General features: G+C 41.0%; 2 protein-coding genes across 2 annotated transcripts in view; one reads left to right on the plus strand and one right to left on the minus strand.

The window, feature by feature from the left end:
• Positions 1 to 2,642: 2,642 nt before the first annotated feature.
• Positions 2,643 to 6,893, minus strand: LOC133615175 (uncharacterized). The gene is made up of 7 exons (XM_072915701.1): positions 6,556 to 6,893; positions 6,242 to 6,462; positions 5,585 to 5,760; positions 5,126 to 5,200; positions 4,617 to 4,731; positions 3,682 to 3,872; positions 2,643 to 2,809 (listed from the first exon to the last, which is right to left on the minus strand). The coding sequence occupies exons 2-6, from the start codon at positions 6,411 to 6,413 to the stop codon at positions 3,760 to 3,762; spliced, it is 651 nt and encodes a 216-aa protein (XP_072771802.1). The 5' UTR covers positions 6,414 to 6,462; positions 6,556 to 6,893; the 3' UTR covers positions 2,643 to 2,809; positions 3,682 to 3,759.
• Positions 6,894 to 13,987: 7,094 nt separating this feature from the next.
• The window catches only part of triobpb (TRIO and F-actin binding protein b), a 111,618-nt gene continuing 102,479 nt past the window's right edge, over positions 13,988 to 23,126 (plus strand). The window contains exons 1-3 of the mRNA XM_061973556.1: positions 13,988 to 16,215; positions 16,291 to 16,408; positions 19,849 to 19,920. Coding sequence (XP_061829540.1) covers positions 14,684 to 16,215; positions 16,291 to 16,408; positions 19,849 to 19,920 — 1,722 coding nt within the window. The 5' untranslated portion in view covers positions 13,988 to 14,683. The remainder of the gene's footprint in view (positions 16,216 to 16,290; positions 16,409 to 19,848; positions 19,921 to 23,126) is intronic.

Here is a 23,126-nt window from a genome sequence, read left to right on the forward strand (position 1 = left end):
CCCGGGGCTTTGAGGCAGACAAATGCACATCCCCATGGACACATGGGGATGTGCACGAATACCCTGTGGTGCCGGTGGAAATTCACTACGGCGAGCAAAAGCATAGTGTCAAGGTTGCTGTAAGTGCGCACCTTACGCACCCCGTACTTTTGGGTACAAATTGGCCGGGGTTTAACCATTTAGTGACACAATGCCTAGGGGTGCGTTCACGGCCCGTAGGAAAGGGGAATGTCCGCGCGGTTCTCAGCGGCAACGCGAGTTTATCCGACACTGCCGAGGGGGAACCGCCGGGGGCTTCGCGGCCCCCCACTGGCACCCTACGGAGGATTTCCCCCTCGAGCAGTCCCGGGATGACACTCTGCGACCAGGTGGTTTCCATCGATGGTCAGCTGGTGCGCCCGGGAACAGCGCGGGTATTCCCTCATTTTGCAATCATTAGGGATAGATTATACCAAGTGAGCCGTGACACTCAGACAGGAGAAGAAATCACCCAGTTGTTGGTGCCGAAATGCCGTCGGGAAATGATTTTCCAGGCGGCGCACATCAACCCCATGGCTGGCCACATGAGGTATGATAAGACACTCAATCGGGTAATGATCCGATTCTATTGGCCGGGCGTCCGGGCAGATGTGCGCCGCTGGTGTGCTGCCTGCCTGGACTGCCAGCTGGTCAATCCGGCGGCCACCCCCAAGGCGCCTTTGCGCCCATTACCACTCATGGAGGTCACATTCGAAAGGATAGGGATGGACCTCATCGGACCATTCCACCCGAGCACACGGGGATATCGTTTTGCGCTAGTCCTGGTGGATTACGCAACTTGTTATCCCGAAGCAGTGCCGCTGCGCTCCATCTCTGCAAAGAGTGGAGAGCAAGCGTTGTTTCAGGTCATCTCCCGAGTTGGAATCCCGAAAGAGATTCTGACTGACCAGGGCACGTCCTTTATGTCACGCGTGATAAAGGTACTATACGCATTATTGGGAATTAAGGCGATCCGAACCAGCGTATACCACCCGCAAACTGACAGGCTGGTGGAGCGGCTGAATAAGACGCTGAAAACCATGATCCGTAAGTTTACGCACGAGGACAAACCAAATGGGGATAAATGGTTGGAGCCTCTACTTTTTGCAATGCGGGAGGTACCCCAGGCCTCCACAGGGTTTTCCCCTTTTGAATTATTATACGGCAGGAAGCCGCGCGGGGTTTTGGACATAATTAAAGAAAGCTGGGAGGAGGGTCCAAGCCCCAGCAAAAATGAATTTCAATTCGTCATGGACCTGTGATCAAAACTCCACATGGTGGGGCACTTGTAACGTGAGAATTTGCTCCGGGCCCAGGAACGTCAGCAGCGCTTGTATAACAGGGGGACTCAGCTAAGGAAATTTTCACCGGGGGAAAAAGTGCTTTTGTTACTTCCAACGTCCAGCTCGAAATTACTCTCCAGGAGGCAAGGACCCTTTGTGGTCACACAGCAAGTGGGTGATGTGGATTATGAGGTCCGGCGCTCGGACCGGGGCGTAGACACTCAAATTCACCATCTAAACCTCCTGAAGGCATGGAAGGAGGCGGAGCCTGTTTCCATGGTGACGGTGGTCGAGGAGGAGGGGGAGTTCGGGCCAGAGATCCCACGCTCTGCCCCGCCCTCCCCACTCCTCTGTGATAATCGGCTCACGTTAGCGCAGAAAGCAGATGTTGCCAGGCTGCAGCAGCGCTTTTCTGATGTGTTATCGCCCGGCCGCACGAACCTCACGGTGTGGTCTCGGCCCTACAGGCTCCCCGAACACAAACGGAAAGTGGTTCGGGAGGCATTAAAAGCCATGCTGGAGTTGGGGGTAATAGAAAAATCCCACAGTGCATGGTGCAGCCCCATCGTTCTGGTAGGGAAGAAGGATGGGTCTGTGCGGTTCTGTGTGGATTACCGCAAGGTAAATGAGCTGTCACGTTTTGACGCGTACCCAATGCCCCGGGTCGACGAGCTCCTGGATCGGCTGGGCACTGCTCGCTTTTTTACGACACTGGATTTGACAATGGGCTACTGGCAGATTCCCTTGTCACCAGAGTCCAAGGAAAAAACAGCATTTTCAACTACGGAACCCTGCAAAAAATGTTCTATAGAATTTCTAAAGAATATCTCTATAGAATTTCTAATGAACTTTAGGACCGAAGTTCTATAGAATTTCTAAAGAATATCTCTATAGAATTTCTAATGAACTTTAGGACCGAAGTTCTATAGAACAGGATTCTAAAGAATGGTTCTATAGAACAGGGTTCTAAAGAATGGTTCTATAGAACAGGGTTCTAAAGAATGGTTCTATAGAACAGGGTTCTAAAGAACATGGTTCTAAAGAATGGTTCTATAGAACAGGGTTCTAAAGAATGGTTCTATAGATCTCCTCTAAAGAATAGTGCTATAGAAGAAAGTTCTAAAGAGTAGTTCTATAGAACAGGCTCCTATGGAATGGCTTTCTGTGGAATACGGTTCAGAATGATGTAGAAATGATTGGGCAGGCATTCTACAAAATCTGTGGTCTAACACTGGCAATGGAGAAAGACAAATATTGCAGTTGAATGAATGTTGACTTGTATTTATTATATACATGTAACTCAAATCTTGACGTAATAAATAAATGTCAGCAGCATAAATCAACATGATCACCGCGCTTCCCCGACTGTTAGAGACGGCTAGACGTCCAGCAGAATTTGTTTCTGAGGCCTTCTTTTTTTCCCATTTTCTGCGCAATGTTCAGTTTCACTCCAATGATTTTCTTTATCACATTTGCTTCACTTGAGGGATGGAGCTTCTTCACAAAATCTGAAAGATCAATAAAATATACCAGAATTAGTGTCTGCAGACACCAAGACACTAGCTGTCATGCAATGAGTTACACTATGGCATTTTTCAGCTCGATAAAGAGAGTGATGTCTATCATTTAATCAATGCAATGGATAGTCAACACACTGCATACATTGCATATCACGCGTTTCTATGCTGTAAGGCACTTGCACTGCTTGACGCACACAAAATCATATGTGGTGCAATCATGCCAGGCTTTACGAACTGCAACAAATCTGTATCAAATTCTGACACTATTCATTAGCTATATAGAAAATCCATTCAGTGTGTGAAATATTTTTCAAATTATTTTCAGGATTTCACTATCTTGTGAATCTTGTTGTGTACTTGATGGGTGTCCCCAATGGCGTTCGAACAATCACGAAAGTGCATTAATAGAATTCTAATAAAAATATTTAACTTCAATCTGATTGAAACCATATCCACATCGGGAAGGGGATCTGACACATTCCCTATCTAAAAGTCGTTCACTTCTCAACTTGCAGCAGAACTCACGGAAATTCCCGACGCTAGTTGTTAAATAGTAAGGCGGAGAATGCCGATATAAGATATCAAACGAGAAAAAGGTGTAGATATCCGTGCGCTGCGGTTTTTGCTTAGTCACTTGATGTTGGTTTCCGACGAGATCAAAGCTAATGTGACCACCCATGCCTATAAATCTGTCAAAACGAACATCTCGCAGTCAATTCATGGACCAAGCAGACTGGAAGCTATGGATATCTATACTTCATGCCAAACGATCACGGAACGACTTGGAGATAGGAAAAGGGTCAGATCCACTTCCCTGATGTGGATATGGTTTTAATCAGATTGATTTAACTTATACTCACCAATAATAGCAGACACTTTCTTGTCATCCAGTTTTGGTTTCTCATGCTTATCCTTAAAAGCATTGGATTTTTTTCCTGTCAAGCTGCTGTTGGCCAGCTCCTCTCTGGCAGAGCGACAGCAGGACGTCGAGCTGATAGTATTGTTGCCTGACGTGATAAGTCGTCCATCTTCATTAGCAGGCCAGGAAGTCCTTTAATAGAAAAAAGTACATTGTGATGCAGACACAATAAAAAAAAAATACATTAATAACATGAAGCTGGCGATATCCAAACCGCTCGGCTCTAACCCCAGCTATCATAATGTAAGGGTATTTTGATAGGAATCTTGTTCAAGTCAAGGGAAACATGGTAAGGAAGCAATCAAAGATGAAAAATATATATAACCATATATATTAATTCATCCTGACCACGCGAAGATTTAATATTTGTCGGTCAAGTATTAATCAGATATCCAGCTGAGACAAAATATCAAGAAGGAAGGGACGTAACTCTTGCTAATATAAGAGAAACACACAAAAACGGACGGACAGACAGACAAACAAACACCATATGTCCTCCCCTTATTTAGAGGGGAGGACATCACAACTTAGGATGTTGTATATGCAACAGTTCTGAAATTATCCCAAATCATAAATGGATTTTTATTGGAAAAAAGGGGCATAACTCTGGAAAATATTGTCCGAGACGACTCATTTTCGATAGGCTTCTTGTTACACTAAGATAAATAGATGTAACAAGTTTGGTTTCCGTACATGAAACGATTCTGTAAATATTGCGGTGACGGATGGACAGCCGTACATGACGACAATACCCGTAGGCCAAAGTTAGATGAAAATACAGTAATAAGAAAGTTATTTCATACATCGACATATAAGCATATTTTCCATCAACCTATGATAATTACAATAACATACTTCTAGAATAAGAAAACCTACCTTCAACAACCCTCAATGCATCTCGAAGGGATTTGTTTTCCTCTCTCAACTGGAGGACTTCCTTCTTCAGGGATTCCATTTCTGTACATGTATCTTTCGGTGAAGTTCTTCCCAGCTGAAAATGTCAAAATAGTAAATCAAATGAAATAATTTGTATTATGATTAATTTGGGCGCTCATATGTTTTCCGGAAGCAATTTGTCCTGGATACGGCCCTGACAGCACCATATAAGTTTTACATGTATAAGCAACCTTGTAGGCACATTAATTTGAATATGCTACATGTACATGTAGCAGTAAGCCATTCACACAGTAGGCACTGTTCATCAGGTATTTGTAGTGTTATTTTCATATAAGTAAAAGTATAAACTTGTGTTTTAAACCAGTTGCCAGGGATGCAATTTTTACGTCCTCGATTTCAAATGAATGCTAGGCACTTGTGATTGTTTGCCTCGAGAGGGTGCTTTGATTAACCAATAAAATCCTATTCTATTCTATTCATGTACTCACAGCAGCAAGTTGGGCCTTCAATTGTGCCCGAGCATCATATCCCACAGCTGTACGGCTTACTTTCCTCTTTTTCTTCTGAAAAATCAAGATTAACAAGAAAACGTGTTCAGTTCTTTTATATGCCATTGAAGTGAAGAAATATGTTTGCAGAAATGATAGATTTTCGAGTACATGCAGAAAGTCTGTCAACACCTCAATTTGTCTTGAATATTATTCTGTCTGAGTTGGTCGAATTGAATCAAAATATTCAATAACTTTAAAGCCTACAATGAAACATGATTTGATTAACTTTTATGATAAAGAAAAACTGACAAGGTACTTCAAAAGTATGGGATTGAATCCTACAAAACCTCACACAGTTGAAACACCACTGAAATAGTGAGTGAGTGAATTAACGTTTAACGTCGCTTTCAACACTATTTCGGTCATATCGCGACAACACCACTGAAATAAAAGTACCTGCTGTCTGTCAGATAGAGTCTCCTCAACACTTTCATCCTTGCTCTCACTGTCTGATGACCAAGACTTTGGCTGTTTGTTTCTCTTGCCTCTGCCATATTCCAAATCACCAGTAAGGGGTACATCCTTGCCATCCTGAGCGGCTTTCAAATATGGCGTCAGTTCACGTGTGTCTTCTGTGTAAAAACAAATATGTGCCACATTAAGCTAAATTAAACTGTACAGTTAGTCATACATTTCAGCAGCAGATTGTTATCACTAAATTACTTTGGTATACCTACAGTTCTGATGATTCAGAAATTCACCTCAGCGAGAAACAAATTTCACCTTACTTTCCCTTATTTACAGGCTTACAGCCATATTAAAAAATTGTCAAGGTTAAGTCTGTACTATCATGACAATCACCTCAGCATTGCAGATTGAAACATTCAGTATACCAGGGCTGCACTGATGAGAAATTACTATCAATCATGGAAGAAAAAAAATTATATTAATTAAATTTAACTTTACATAAACAAAGTCGAAAGTTCAAAGTGTAAAATCAGAAGTACATTAAATATATCTATATTAAATATATCTATATTTATATGTACTTCTGGTAAAACGTATACTTTTTACTGAATTGAATTGAAAAGTTTTCAACTGTTTATTAATTACCACCAAATCTCAGAATTCTTGCCACGTATTTGGTTTGTGACTGCTTCCTTCCTCCTGCTTTGTTGAGTGGCCATGGAACTTGGACTTCTTCATCACTGTCCCAATTTTCTCCATTCATCTTCTCTCGAGAACCGCTCGTGGTTAATATACTATATTTCGTCTCGATGATCATCCTCCCCTTGCTTCCGTTTGGCGACCTGACTGGGGGCCAAACTCCTTCTCTGTGTGATCACACAAGCCTGACGTTACAAACAATGGAGGGATGATAATAATGCTAATAATAATAATAAATGAGGCTAGTTTTGCTAGCTCACCATTTCCGCCCGTGCCTCGAAGCTGCTGTTTGGCTCAACGTTAGCCCGCTTGTGACGTCTCGCATCGCGCCTAGAAGACCCGAAACCTAAATGTGATGTTTAAGCCAACAAAGTTACCGTCAATGAACTCCGACGTGACTTGAGCAGTTTAGAAAGAGCGAGTGAAGTCAACATGGACGTTGTGGCCGCCATCACCAACTCAAACTGCCCGCGAAATCTGCTTTGCAACTACGGCAAGCGCGAAGGGGAAAAATAAATAATAAAAAAAAAAAAGTTGATTTGAAACATATTCGCACTTATTAGTGTCGGATATGAGAAACATTGATACAACGCGATTATTACCAACTATACATGAATTTGGTTGTGATTGCAGCCTTAAAACAGTTTTGTTATTTTATAACAAAACGAGAGCAGTTCTATCTATCGTGTTTGGGGGGGGGGGGGGGGGGGGGGTTTGTAATGTTACGGCGGGAAAAGTAGTAAACTAAATATAACATTGAACCATGCTTTTGAAAATGTATACATTTAAATCCTGGCAAATACTGACTTTTAACAATATAAATTGTTACTTACATGAGTTCGGTAAAGTGTTTTCCTATTGGGCTCCGTGAAGAAACGTGTCTGGGCTTGTTCTTCCACAGCTGCATGCAGGTACGTGGGCGGGTCCTGACGTTTTAGGTCTGATTTAAACCTTTGAACTGAGTTTTGCTAAATCAATTTATGTTGGAAGTCCAATAAAATTAATTTTATCACATAAAAAAGTAAGTTACGAAAATATTCACACTTTTTACTTATAGATAACTCAAAAACTCTAAAAATAAAAATAAATTGATTTATTGGAATAAATATACTTTTAAAAATAAAGTCTGCCGAAGTTCTGGGTGTCCGCCTTGAAATGACACCTCACAATTTTGAATGATACAAAATTAACATTTTCATAATTGAGGGAGACATCCTGCATTGTTCAAAAAACAAGCTCAAGTCTGGTGAATCAACTTAATGAGATTAATCAATGCTATGGTGATAGCGCTGCTGCCATTTTATAGAATTTTATTCCATGGAACAATCTATAGAACTTTCAGCAGATAAAGGATAATGTCTATAGAATTTCTGTTAGACATTCTATAGAATGCCCAGTTCTATAGAACAATCTATAGACCTTTCAGCAGATAAAGTAATGTCTATAGAATTTCTGTTAGACATTCTATAGAATGCCCAGTTCTATAGAACAATCTATGGACTTTTCATCAGATAATGTAATGTCTATAGAATTTCTATAGGATATTCTATAGAATTCCCAGCTCTATAGAACAGTGAAAAGACCTTCCAGCACATGAAGCTGATGTCTATAGAATTTCTATAGAATTTTGAATACATATTCTATAGAATCTTCAGTTCTAAAGAAATTCCGACGAAATTCTATAGCGTTCTATATATTTCTATAGAGATTCTATAGAACATTTTTTGCAGGGAAGGTTTATACCAATTTGTAACACTTCCGTTTGGCTTGTTCGGTGCGCCCGCCACGTCCCAGCACCTCATGGACCGGGTACTGCGCCCTCACGCTGCATACACGGCCGCCTACCTGGATGACGTTGTCATCCAGAGTAGCGGCTGGGAAGAACACATGCGGCGGATGAGGGAAGTGCTCGACTCTCTAAGGTAGGCGGGGCTCACCGCCAACCCGGCGAAGTGTGCAGTTGGCCGCAGGGAAGTACAGTATTTTGGGTACCACTTGGGAGTAGGGCAGGTGTACTCGCAGGCAGTGTTGGGTTAGTTACTGAAAAGCAGTAACTAGTTACAGTTACTAGTTACTTCATTTCAAAAGTAACTCAGTTACTTACACCAAAAAGTAATGCGTTACTGTGAAAAGTAACTATTTAGTTACTTCTTTTTTTATTTTTTTTTATTTTTTTTATTTAAAGCTCCCATTAATGCCCTTTTAGCCTTCATTTCAGTACTGTTATTGCACTGGAGAAAAATACAATCTGTTGATCAACTTGACATGCATTTGCATCACTGAACTCTGCTAAGCAATGTGGTCTACATACAACACACAAAGACAAAGATATGTTACAAAGGCCGATTTGTTTCTGGCCAGAACAAATTGACAACTATTTTAAATAGCTGCAACATAACGTACGTACATAAGTAACAAACAGCATAATAACAGCATAGATGTAAACCAAGAAAGGCACACACAACATACACAAAGCCTAACCAGGCATTTTCTTCCTCAAGTAATTCTGATACAAAATCATGTCTGAAGCCCAGAACACTCTACACAGTTTTAGTTTAGAGATAAGGAAAGATTGGCCTGGCCCACTAGGATCCCTCTTTATGTTTGTGAACTTTATTGTCTATACATTTAGAGTGATGTGATAATCAAACACTCTAGAAGTCTAGAATGAAAGAGTATATAAGAGAATTGACAGCAACGTTCCCTCTCAGGAGCGCGCCTGTGCAATTGCGCACTGCTCAAGCGTCCTCTGCGCACGGCAAATCTATGCCATGCACAAAATCAAATAAAAAAATAAGCGCATAACAATTTTCGACACGACACGGACACAACAGAGAAAACCGTTTTCGTCATCATTGTTCAAATATTGTAACGTCTGTCGAGACGCTTTGAGGACATGAATTCCATCCATCACTTTACTGAGCAAAACTCTTTATTGTCGGCCATAAACACATCACCAAAACATTAGTAAAAAAAATGACATCTAGCAAAAGTGGTCATTTTCTGCAGTACAAACCAGACCAAAAGCAACTTTGTTATATTAACAGCAGCCGCTCCCGCTTTCTTACTTGCGCCAACACATGCACATATGGCACTTAGCCAGTGATGCGTTTACAGCCACACAAAAAGTCGGACAACTCCAACACCACACATAAAGTGTAATTCCAGGTACGTTACTCTATGATTTACCAATCAAATGTGTGCTTATTCTAGTGTCATTTATTAGGAATCTTAATTTATAAATATTAATCATTAAATGCTGTTAGTATATTAAATAAATACTAATAAAAATATATTTTTTACAAACAGGAAGTTGCAGGAATGTACACATGATCCCCTGCTTACATTGTGCAACATGTGAATGTTTTAATGTGAACTAAATGCAATGTCTGAAAGGGGTGCAAATTATTTCCAAAGCAGGACCTCCACCCAGACAAACAATACAAGTGCGCAGTTCATGAAAAACAATATTTGTTGCTATTGTCATTGTAAGTGGGCCTAAACACTTATATTAGAAATGGAAATGACTGCTGTCATTTGATTATAATAATAAGAGAATGTTGTCTGTCTATCTGTGTTGGCCCTGTGATGAGGTGGGGACTTGTCCAGGGTGTACACTGCCTTCCGCCCGAATGCAGCTGAGATAGGCTCCAGCGACCCCGAAAGGGACAAGCGGTAGGAAAATGGATGGATGGATGGAGATTGAAGTTGTTATTTAGTCAGGTTTGGGACAGGTGTGCTGCTGGTGTAGCCACAGTGTGCACATCTGATACTGCTCACATGTGCTCCACTGAATGCTCAGGGAGTTTTTGCGTTTGCTCACACACATGAACAATTAGAGGGAACATTGATTGACAGAGTGTGTCTACCTTCAGCGCTGAATGATGAGCAGAGGCAGAGTTAATCCTTAAATGGTGGTGGTGGAGGTGAAGTGGCATCAGAGTCTCTGTCTCTCTTTACTAGCTTTGTCGAAGCATGTTGCTTCTGTAGCTTGTTTCAGCAGATTTGAATTGCTGTTTTGGGCAGTAGATGGGATCTTTGATCCAAAGCACAATTTACATTTAACTAAAATGTTCTTTTCTTTGTGCTCGACAAAAGAAAAGTAGTGAAAATATCTCCATGTTAGCAAACTCGACTTCTGGCTCCGCCATTATCAGACACGCCCCCCTCCCCTCCCTCCCTCTCCTCCCTCTCCTCCCTCCCCACACTCACACACACACACACACACACACAGAGCGCATGTCTCTCTCTCTTCTCCGGCTTGTGACACAAGAAGAATCAGAACGATGACTCAGCAGCGCTCCGATAAAACACACTTTATACTACATAAAAAGTAACGTAAAATAACGCAGTAACGCATCATGTAGTAACGGTAACTGAGTTACTGAATATAAAAAATAACACGTTAGATTACTAGTTACCGCCGAAACTAACGGCGTTACAGTAACGCGTTACTGTAACGCTGCAGTGTCGTCCTTCTGAATCTTTCTGTGTCACAAGAGGGAGAAGAGAAGAGGCGCGTGGAGGAGGGGGGTCGTGTCGTTGTTTACTAACAAGACATCATGGCCGAGCCGAAATCGAGTTTCTTAACATAGAGATATTCTCACTACTTTTCTTTTTTCGAGCACAAAGAAAAGAACATTTTAGTTAAATGTAAGTTGTGTCTTGGATCAAAGATCCTATCTACTGCCCAAAACAGCAATTCAAATCGGCTGAAACACCTACAAAAGCAACATGCTTAGACGAAGCTAGTAAAGAGAGACACACTTCACCTCCACTTCCACCTAAGCAACAGCGGCTGGATTTTAACGGAGGGACTGCTAGCCAGGACAACATTGATAGAGCCATTGCAGCGTATGTGCTAGAAGACATGCAGGCTATTTCTACGGTGGAGTCACCCGCTTTCAGGCAGCTAATTAGCATGATACCGGGCGTCAAACAGCAAATGGCCCCTGGACAGTGAGTACATAAAAATGGAAAGCAAGCTAAAGAAAACACGCCAAACTCTGCCTTTGCTCATCATTCAGCACTAAAGGTACACAAACTCTGTCAATTCTCTTATATACTGTTGCTCTTTCATTCTAGACTTCTAGAGTGTTTGATTATCATATCACTAAATGTATAGACTATAAAGTTCACAAACATAAAGAGGGATCCTAGTGGGCCAAGCCAATCTTTCCTTATCTCTATACTAAAACTGGGGAAATGCGTAGAGTGTTCTGGGCTTCAGTACAGTGTTGATCTCCTGAAGACATGATTTTATTTCACAATTCCTTGAGAGAAAAAAATGCCTGGTTAGGCTTTGTGTATGTCATGTGTGCCTTCCTTGGGTGAAGCCAGCTTTACAGCTATGTTGTTATTATTCGGTTTGTTACTTATGTATGTTATGTTGCAGCTATTTAAAATAGTTTTGTCAATTTGTTCTGGCTTGAAATAAATTGGCCCTTTGTAACATATCTTTGTCTTTGGGTGTTGTATGTAGACCACATTGCTTAGCAGAGTTCAGTGATGCAAATGCATGTCAAGGTGATCAACAGATTGTATTATTCTCCAGTGCAATAACAGTACTGAAATGAAGGCTAAAAGAGCATTAATGGGAGCCTTAAAAAAAAAAAAAAAAAGTAACAAGTTACTTTTCACAGTGACACATTACTTTTTGGTGTAAGTAACTGAGTTACTTTTGAAATAAGGTAACTAGTAACTGTAACTAGTTACTGGTTTTCAGTAACTAACCCAACACTGTTTAAACCACAGTGTTGATAAATCGTGCAGCCCTAGATCTAAGTGTCATCTGCGTGGTTGTGATAGGAGACATTATAGCTTCGCATTAGCTGGAGTTTGAAAACCCATTTTTGCTATGACTGTTACGTATCGCACCAACTCGGCGAGTCTAAATGAAAAAAATCAAGTGTAAGCAAAACCTGAAAGAGTTAAGTGTTTACCAAAGACAGCAATCATAAATGAATATTTCAGCACATACCCGATGTTGACATTTTTGTTATATTTTGATAAATAATCATAAATGAATCTTTCAGCACATACACAATGTTGACATCTATAGTTATATTTTGATAAATAATCTTAAATTAATCTTTCAGCACATACACAATGTTGACATCTATAGGTATATTTTGATAAACAGTCATAAATGAATCTTTCAGCACATACACAATGTTGACATATATAGTTATATTTTGATAAACAATCATAAATGAATCTTTCAGCACACACAATGTTGACAAATATGGTTGTATTTTGATAAACCATGAATGAATCTTTCAGAACATACACAATGTTGACATCTATAGTTATATTTTGATAAACAATCATAAATGAATCTTTCAGCACATACACAATGTTGACATCTAAAGTTATATTGTGATAAACAATCATAAATGAATCTTTCAGCACATACACAATGTTGACATTGATAGTTGTATTTTGATAAACAATCACTAATTAATCTTTCAGCACATACACAATATTGACATCTATAGTTATATTTTCATAAACAATCATAAATGAATCTTTCAGCACGTACACAATGTTGACATTTATAGTTCTATTTTCACAAACAATCATATATGAATCCTTCAGCGCACACACAATGTTGACATATATAGTTATATTTTGATAAACAATCATAAATTAATCTTTCAGCACATACACAATGTTGACATCTAAAGTTAGATTTTGATAAACAATCATAAATTAATATTTCAGCACATACACAATGTTGACATCTATAGTTATGATTTCATAAACAATCATAAATGAATCTTTCAGCACATACACAATGTTGACAGTTATAGTTATATATTGATAAAGACAAGGGAAAACACAACTCGTAACGGCCCGTACAACAACAGCAACAAGTCATCAGCTGCAGACGCAAAGTCAAATCATGAACCCGAGCAAAAACGATGCATATTTTTCCGGGAGAGTCTTGATACCAATATCCTTGACCCATCCACACACAAAGAAGTTGTAGACCTCTTTGCTTTTCCAAGTTTTCATCTGTTTTGTGGTGTAAACTGACGTTTGGTACATCAGATAGTTCACCGTGTCTGGGATTGCGACCAACGCAATAATCCTTGAGATCACTCGACAAATGTTATTTTGATTATGTATAGGAATCTATTCCATTGCAAGGTTGCATTTTTTTGTTTGTATCTGCTTTTAGTGGTAAGATCTGGACCCCTTGCTTACTCAGATAGGTCGCACTCTGTTTGCTGCATAGTACCCATGTTGGTTTGGTGGCCCACCACTTTGTTTCCTTCTGTTAAAAAATCACGTGTCCGAATATAACCTGTAGCCATTTGGTCTGAAACACAGTTACCAATACCAACAAAGTAGGTCCTGTGATTGAGAGTTTCGTACAATGTTTTTTTGATCTAAAAGTAAGTTTTTCTTTCTAAAAGGGATGTTATATGTTGAATGGTGGACTTTTGGGGAAAGGGCAAGCACGGATTAAATTGATTTCTATTCATTTCAATAGGTGGCGCTGATACGAGCTTGGCCGTGAAATAAATTGAGCTCGTAAGTTGAGGTGCCACTGTGTCATGTTCTGATTATGAGTCCTTTACGTCTGAGCCTTCCGTAAACCTTTGACTTCTTGGACTTTACCATTCTACAGCATATCCAGTTACAGTCCAAAATGTTTGTTACCTGGCAATACTTGTGATGCCACCACCTGAGGTGTCCTCATCAGTACCATAATTTAGCTCAGTTTGTGTCAGGAAACCTTTGTGCTTAGTATTTTCTCTTAGTGTCACCACTCCTTATACTATTTTTGACACATTCTTTAACTCCCCTTTTCTTCCAGGGTTCAAAGAAGACAAAGAGAAGCGAGAAAGTGGCTACTTCTCCTTAGGGAGGGCAGCAAGTGCCCATTCTCTACGCGATAACAGCCCACATGGGCCATTTCGCTATTTTGAGAGAGGACATCAGGTCTTTAGCAGCAAAAACATTGAGCCCAAAGATACGATCCCCTTTAGAAATCCTAATCTGGGTGTGGCCTCTGAGAGGCAGGTGCCAGAGGTTCTGGATAGCGATCTGCCTGTGGAAATCCCTCCTCTAGACCCCTATGGTATTGCTGTTGAGGTGGAAGCACAGCTAGGCCCTCGTTCTCCGAGCCCGACTCCTTTTAAGATAGCTGAGTCTCTAGCCTCGACTGGACCAAAAGGTTACACCAGGTCGTACGACAGAGGAAACTCTAATTACAGCTCTTCCCATCAACAGTCAGGGCGCTTTGATTCCTCAAGGCTAAGCTCAGCTCTACAATCTCGCTCTTCTTCCCCTGCACGTGGAAACTCTTTATTGAGGGGTGGTGAGTTTCCTTCCGCCCTCAGAGGGCATCCCCTTGATGGTGCAGAGTGGTCCAAGGGTATGGGCTCAAGATCAAGAGGCTCCTTGCAAGCAGCACATGGGCAACGTGTAGAATCTGGGACTTTGCCCAGAAACTTTCAATCATTCGCTGGTTCAGTCAAATCCCAATCCAATACAGTCTCTAAATTTAGAAATGCCTTACGAAAAACAGAGGTAAGTGGTTCGCACAGTGGTCATGGTCCTAATAGCAGGAGCTCCTCACCTGTCAGAATGTCACTCTGCCCAACTGAAAACAGAAGCAGTTCTTTGCACAGGCTCAACAATCGTACAAGCTCTCCATCTCGGAGACCTTCAGAGAGTCGTTATGGCACTCGTGGGTCTTCACCGCCAAGAAGAGCTTCCAGTTCATTTAGCCAATCTGGTCTTCGTAAATCAGATTCCATGACATCGCTGGATGAACGAAGTCATCATGGACGATGCGGTTCCCCGATAAGAGAAGGTTACGACATTGAGAGTCAGGCTCTCATGCGAAACCTAACAGCAGGAAATTCACGTAATAGTCAAGAGGACGAAAACACTACCACGTCTCCGACCAGACTTGGTTATGACGCATCAAGTCAACCAAAACTTCACGAGAAAAAATTCAGTACAACTGGTCGCAGTCAACGAAGTCCTGAAAGAAAGTCCTTTAAAACTCCTGGTCAGTATTCACTTAGAAAAAATGAAAATAGCAGCGCTTCATTTAATGGTCCTCAAAGTCGAAATACTTCTCCATCAAGGAGAAGTTATGAATCTCCCACTCAGTCTATCCTTCGTAGATCCGAAGCAAAAGCCCGGCAAAGCCATATATCTTCATCATCAAAGCAATGCTACAGTGCACCTCACCAGGCCTCGTTTTATAATAGTGAACTTAGCAGCTCTCCAAAGGGGAAGAACCACAACAGCCGTAACGCTTCCCCGTCTCGAAATGCCACCGGTGCGTCTCCAGCCCACTCCGTCCTCAGAAATTCCACCAAAGGAAACGCCAGTCGTTCATTGCACAGAAGAAACGATTACTCAAAATCGGACCCCAATCACTCGCCACGCTCCTGGCAGCAATCAGCACATTCGCTGCGCAGTTCCTCGTTATCCCGCGCTGCTTCTCCTGCCCTGCAGAATGCAGCAGGAAACAGAACGCCCTCCAACATCTTACAAACGCAGAGAAGCCCTGGTAGCGTTAGAGCTCGGGTCAGAGGACAAAGCCTTGAAAACCAATTTCCTAGGGACAGCCCTGGTAGCGTTAGATCTCAGGTAAGAGGACAAAGCCTTGAAAACCAATTTCCCAAGGACAGAGGACCTTGTGACCGTGCACGGAGCCCTTCACCTACACTTCAGATTAAAATGCAAAGCCATACCTTCTCACAGAGCTCCATGGATTCCTCAGAGTCAGGCCAGCCGTCGGTAGTGGCCACAGATAGGAACAAGGGAGAATATGCCAGGATTGCTGATCTGCCCAAGGTAAAGATTATTCAACAGCAGGAGGACAGCAGCTACATGGACATGCCTCAGAATCATCAGCGTTCCCGGAGACAGGAACTCTTCAAACCAGCAAGGTTAGACTTGCAAATCCACTGCCATGGAATATGTGCTGTATAACTCTTTGTCACAATTTATTTGTGCTGCTTTAGCCACTCCCTCACCAACCATCCCTTCAGAGCCTGGGAAGACACTGGAGAAACTGACAAGGAACGCTACTATGGTGGCAGTGGGTATTTATCGCGGGCTCACTCCTCTACTTCCTTGCAGGTAGGGATGGATTACTCTTAGCGTATTGGTTTACCTGTCACAGCAGTCTTGTGTGCCGAACAGTCAGGAGGTCCAGTGTTCATTGGAGTGTCTTGGTGTGGCGTTTGTATGCTTGTGTGGGTTTTCTTAAGATACTTCTGCTTCCTCCAAATTTTCCAAAAATGTTTGGTTAATTGGACCCTCCGAATTGCACACAGACGTGAATAGTCCGTTGTCTATGAGGGTTCTGTGATTGACTGGTAACCAGTCCAGGGTGTACAGTCGCCCCTCACCACACTACGCTTGGAAGTTTGCGGCTTCACTCTACTGGCTCAAATATATATTTCTAAGCATTTTCTTTGTATTTTGGGCCTAAATTAGGCATTTGCAAACATAAAAATGGCTAAATTTACTAAAATATTGATACTTCTGTAGGGTTGCTCAATATATAGACCAGTGGTTTTCAGACTTGTTTCACCAAGGACCACCTCAGAAAACACTTTCCAACTAGCACCATAATATTTAAATTATAGAGGTTTTATTTAACAAGTATATGTAATAACAGTAACACTGTGTTTGAATATTTAATTGATTTTCTGGCGTACCACTAGATGAAGCCCAACTACCGTACCACAGTTTGAGAATCGCTGATGTAGACGATATAAATGATAGATCTGTCAGATTATACATGCTGATGACACATTCCAGCTGTGTCCCAAAAAAAGGTGAACCATCGCTTCCTCAACACAATGTGGGGTCCTCGCTAGCCAGCTAGCGGATAACATCCCACCGCAGTGCGAGTCACTAATCCTCGCCTCAATAGCGGCAAATAAATGACATTTCTTAAAGCAATGCTTGTCAATTATCACCTACTCTTAGGAAGAAGAAAACATTTTGCGCCCCCACCCCCTGACTAACCGCTAAGACTATAAATTGTATAATTTGTCAATGAAATTGTTATACGTACACCTCTGCCTGTCATGGTGTCCTTCTTAACATTAAAGAAAACAAGAAATCAACTTACAACAAATAACGTTATAAACATTGTTTTTTGGTCTGTCACAGAAAATATTTAAATGGCATCAATTTGCCTGAAATAAAAAAAGTATCCTTATTTTAACTATAAACCTTTTTACCGACTTGAACCATTTAATACTGAAAAATAAAATAAAATAAATTATATTACATTTATATTGATTAGCAACAATACAATAAGCGGTAGAAAATGGATGGATGGATATAAAACACTTTAATCTACAAAACAAAAATTAATAAGTTCTGCCATCATGCTAATGTTAGCATGCTAATGTTGTGAGCTAGCTGTTTTTCAGCTAATTTTGTATGTTTACACCTAAAAAGTGCATTTTAATACTTGGCACCATCTTAGAAGTACACTAACTTGTCCTATGCCATCATGCTAATGTTAACATGCTAATGTTGTGAGCTAGCTGTGTTTCAGCTAATTTTGTATTTTTACACCTAAAAAGTGCATTTTAATACTTGGCACCATCTTAGAAGTGCACTAACTTGTCTTATGCCATCATGCTAATGTTAGCATGCTAATGTTGTGAGCTAGCTGTTTAGCTAATTTTGTATGTTTACACCTAAAAATAGTGCATTTTAATACTTGGCGCCATCTTAGAAGTACACTAACTTGTCCTATGCCATCATACTAACGTTTTTTGCTAGCTTTCTTAGCTAATTTAGCATGTTTAAACCTTAAAATCATGAATTTCGATACTTGGTGCAATCTTAGAAGTACATTAACTTGTCATATGCCATCATGCTAACGTTAACATGCCAATGTTGTATGCTAGCTTTTTAGCTGAATGTATATGTTCAAACCTAAATTATTCAGTTTGATGCTTGGCGCCATCTTGAACGTGTGCCATACTTGCCAACCTTGAGACCTCCGATTTCGGGAGGTGGGGGGAGAGGGGTGGGGTGGGCGTGGGGTGGGGGCGTGGTTAAGAGGGGAGGAGTATATTTACAGCTAGAATTCACCATGTCAAGTATTTTATATATATATATATATATATATATAAAAAATACTTGACTTTCAGTGAATTCTAGCTATATATATATATATATATATATTTATTTTATTATATATATATGTATATATAAATAAAAGAAATACTTGAATTTCAGTGTTCATTTATTTACACGTATACACACACATAACACTCATCTACTCATTGTTGAGTTAAGGGTTGAATTGTCCATCCTTGTTCTATTCTCTGTCACTATTTTTCTAACCATGCTGAACACCCTCTCTGATGATGCATTGATGTGTGGCACGCACAAAAGTGCTTTCATCAAATGCATTAGAGTCTGGAATCTTCCATCTCTCCCTAGCATGGCCCAAAACCGGTCAATCTTTGCTTCCTGAGGTTGATCTTCAGTACCAAGCACTTGGTAGTCCACTACTTCTTCCCGGAGGCTATCCAGGTCCAATCGCAGCTGCGGCTTGGAACTTACAAGCTGTTATGAGAGTAGCGTATGTGTGTGTGTGGCCCTTTAATAGGTGAGCATGTGAGGTGAGTGACGTCAGTGAGTGTGTGGGCGAGAGAAGAGAGGGAGCGGTAGCGTGAGTGCGGGCGGGGACGAGTTTGTTTTGTGTTGGATTGGCTGTGTTCAAGCAATCAATAAAGCAAGATTTGCAACTAATCGCCGGACTCAGGCAGGAAAGGTGCAACAAAGCGTATTTCTTCATCTTACTCGTCGTTGGCGTCGCCACGGCTGTATCTTCTTCGTTCTTCTGCTTCGTCTCCTTGTTCAACAAGGCTTGTTGTGTGCGCAGTTGTGCACTGCACTCTCTAAAAGCCGTATATGTCATTGATGTTATAGATGGCAGTATTGTCCTGTTTAAGAGTGTCACAACATTGCTGTTTACGGCAGACGAACTGCTTTACGGTAGACAAAAACATGACTTCTGTTGTTGTGTGTTGTTCCGCGCTGGGAGGACGTTAATGAAACTGCCTAACAATAAACCCACATAAGAAACCAAGAACTCGCCCTCGATCATTCTACAGTTATAATGTGTTTGGGCAGGCACACTGTTTATATCGTGGGAAAGCGGACTCAGGTCCGCATGGAGCTGGAGGTGGCATGGCCTCCAGCTCCGCCTGAATTTCGGGAGATTTTCGGGAGAAAATTTGTCCCGCGAGGTTTTCGGGAGAGGCGCTGAATTGAGTCTCCCGGAAAATCCGGGAGGGTTGGCAAGTATGACGTATGCTTACATCTGTTATATTAGCATGCTAACGTTTTATGCATGTCGTTTTGTTTTTGTATACAAACTTTAGGAAACAAGTGCCTGGACACAGGAAGACTTTACGGGCCTTTAAATCAGAGCCAGTAGTAGTTTTTGGCTCATGTTGAGTTGTTTTGCACTATTGACTTTTAGTCAGTTACAGCAAAATATTTTTTTCGTCTTGACAATTGAGTTTCTCTTTTTTCAGAGGTCTTGCAGTCCCACTGTGGACAAGGGCGTCTTCTGGAACGAGAGTCATCCCAAACCAGCGCCAATGCAGGTACACTATATAGGTTCTCTGTTCTAGTGAAGCTAATTATTTGTGGAGCACTTTTGTTTGGATACATAAAACATTAGCATGCTAATGTTGTGAGCTAGTTTTTTGGCTAATTTTGTCTGTTTACACCTAAAAATAGTGCATTTTAATACTTGGCGGCATCTTAGAAGTACACTAACTAGTCCTATGCCATCATGCTAATGTTAGCATGCTAATATTGTGAGCTAGCTTTTTAGCTAATTTTGTATGTTTACACCTAAGAGGTGCATTTTAATACTTGGCGGCATCGAAGAAGTATACTAACTTGTCTTTTGCCATCCTGCTAATGTTAGCATGCTAATGTTGTGAGCTAGTTTTTTGGCTAATTTTGTATGTTTACACCTAAAAATAGTACGTTTTAATACTTGGCGGCATCTTAGAAGTACACTAACTTGTCCTATGCCATCATGCTAATGTTAGCATGTTAATGTTGTGAGCTAGTTTTTCAGCTAATTTTGCATGTTTACACCTAAAAAGTGCATTTTAATACTTGGTGGCATCTAAGAAGTACACTAACTTGTCCTAGGCCATCCTGCCAACGTTAGCATGCTAATGTTGTAAGTTAGTTTTTCAGCTAATTTTGTATGTGTACACCTAAAAATAGTGCATTTTAATACTTGGCGGCATCTTAGAAGTACACTAACTTGTCCTATGCCATCATGCTAATGTTAGCATACTAATATTGTGAGCTAGCTTTTTAGCTAATTGTGTATGTTTACACCTAAAAATAGTGCATTTTAATACTTGGCACCATCTTAGAAGTACACTAAACTGTCCTATGCCACCATGTTAACATTGGCATGCTAATGTCGTATGCTATTTTGTATGTTTAAACTTAAAAATCACAAATTTTGACATTCGGCGCCATCTTAGAAGTATAGCAGGCCCTTTAAAATTTCCGTAGGAATTTTCTAGTTTTGTACCTTGCTTGAGAAGAAGAAACATGTTCTCATGTATAGTAATAAACCATATCTTTCTATCATACATTGGCCAGACCACATGACAACCAACCCAGTCTACTGTTGCGCAATTTATTGCTCATTGCACTTGAACCTGCCGTCCTCTTCTTTTTAAGCAATGCTGCTGGGTTTTTTTTTGGAAATACTTTTTTTTCCCTGCAGGCATTTGTAGAGACCGAGCTTTGTCACTTGTGGTGTGCTCGGGCATGTGTTGAAATTCTTGGGCTGTACCAAGTGAAACCAACAGTTACTAAGCCCTGTGACCCGGATGTGGGTGGCGCAAGATAGTTGGGCTGGACGATACTGCAAATGTTGGTACTGATCCGATACCAGTACAGAGTCAGTATCACCGATACCCATACTTTTTATTTTTTAAGAGAGTTTGTGATTTTTGCCTCAAATTTGTTGATGCTGGTTATAATCTCAATAAGATACAAACTAAAATATATTTCTGTCAACAAGGTTTAACAATATTCATGACAAAATTATAAGATAATGTAAAAATATAGATTTGTTAGAGTGATACTTTAATTTTTATACCCGGACTTTTGCCATCGTGTGTCCAGAACATGGGGTGTAACAAACTAGTGTTTTGTGTTACACGAGTGCCCAAACAAACAACCCCACAGGTTGGTGACTTAGTTTCTAGTTGTTGTTTTTTATTATTGAGACTGCAAATTAGCCACCATGGGGCCAAAGAAAGTTGCAAGTGCCAGCACTTTGATAAAAAAGGTGATAAGCAATATTGAATTCAAGAAAGAACTCCTCAGCTCATCGCTGTCACCAAGAGTATTTATTGAAGTTAAAAGCAGGCCCGAAGCAGAATTGTATTTTATTATTTCACACTTTTTAAAATTGGTTTTATTATTCATTATTTTAATTTCTAATTTAGAAATACTTGACTTTTTTCAAACTAGAACTTAATTTGATGCACTTTTTGTACTACAACAAATTAATGTGAAATACGCTATTTAGATATTTTTCTGTGTGCAAAATAACACATTTAACATAATTAATACATAAAATTTAATTTTTAAATATTTAAATCTTAAAAGCTCAACACTAAGGCTAATATCAGTGACTGAGCAGGAAGGGGCTAGGAATACATTCATCAATAGACGTTTTACATGCTGCACACTCCTTTTCACACAAAACGGGATAAAAGTGTTTTTTGTTTTTTACTTGTGTCTTTCATATTTTTTTCTGCTTGTCAAACTATAATTGTGTTCTATAAAATGTGTTATTTTTTAACGTACCGCATCACATTCTAAAAATAATATTAAAACAACGTTTTAAAAAACGTGAAAAAGTGGAATAAAAGAGCAAACACGTGAAATGCAACAAAAATAAGTTATTTAAAACTGTCAATGCTTTGAAAAATAATAATGAATCAAAATCAATGTTGTTATGAATGATTGACCTATTAAAGGCTCTAATTACTTCACATCAAATATTACACTTTGAAATATTTTTGGGGAGGAGAATTCCTCTCTGAGCTGCCACCTTACCGTGGAAGAGGATTTTGCGTGTCCCAATGATCCTAGGAGCTATGTTTTCCGGGGGCTTTCATGCCCCCTGGTAGGGTCTCCCAAGACAAACAGGTCCGAGGTGAGGGATCAGACAAAGAGCAGCTCGAAGACTTCTATGGAAATACAAGAACCGAGACTCAGATTTCCCTCGCCCAGACGCGGGTCACCGGGGCCCCCCTCTGGAGCCAGGCCCGGAGTTGGGGCACGATGGCGAGCGCCTGGTGGCCGGGCCTGTCCCCATGGGGCCCGGCCGGGCACAGCCCGAAGAGGCAACGTGGGTCCCCCCTCCAATGGGCTCAGCACCCGTAGCAGTGGCCATAGAGGTCGGGTGAAATGTGAGCTGGGTGGAAGCCGAAGGTAGGGCACTTGGCGGTCCGATCCTCGGCGGCAGAAGCTAGCTCTTGGGACGTGGAATGTCACCTCCCTGGGGGGGAAGGAGCCTGAGCTAGTACGCGAGGTGGAGAAGTTCCGGCTAGATATAGTTGGACTCACTTCGACGCACAGCAAGGGCTCTGGAACCAGTTCTCTGGAGAGGGGCTGGACTCTCTTCCACTCTGGCGTTGCCAGCAGTGAGAGGCGACGGACTGGGGTGGCAATTCTTGTTGACCCCCGGCTCAGAGCCTGCACGTTGGAGTTCAACCCAGTGGACGAGACGGTAGCTTCACTCCGCCTTCGGGTGGGT

The sequence above is a fragment of the Nerophis lumbriciformis genome, linkage group LG22 (assembly GCF_033978685.3).
Source record: "Nerophis lumbriciformis linkage group LG22, RoL_Nlum_v2.1, whole genome shotgun sequence".
NCBI classification, from domain to species: domain Eukaryota; kingdom Metazoa; phylum Chordata; class Actinopteri; order Syngnathiformes; family Syngnathidae; genus Nerophis; species Nerophis lumbriciformis.

Coding starts and splice junctions, on each gene's coding strand:
- LOC133615175 (XM_072915701.1), bottom strand. CDS start 6,413: ATGATCATCGAGACGAAATATAGTATATTAACCACGAGCGGTTCTCGA. Junction 5,761..6,241: donor AAGAATTCTGAGATTTGGTG/GTAATTAATAAA, acceptor GTTTTTACACAG/AAGACACACGTGAACTGACG. Junction 3,873..4,616: donor TGCATTGAGGGTTGTTGAAG/GTAGGTTTTCTT, acceptor TTTCTATTAAAG/GACTTCCTGGCCTGCTAATG.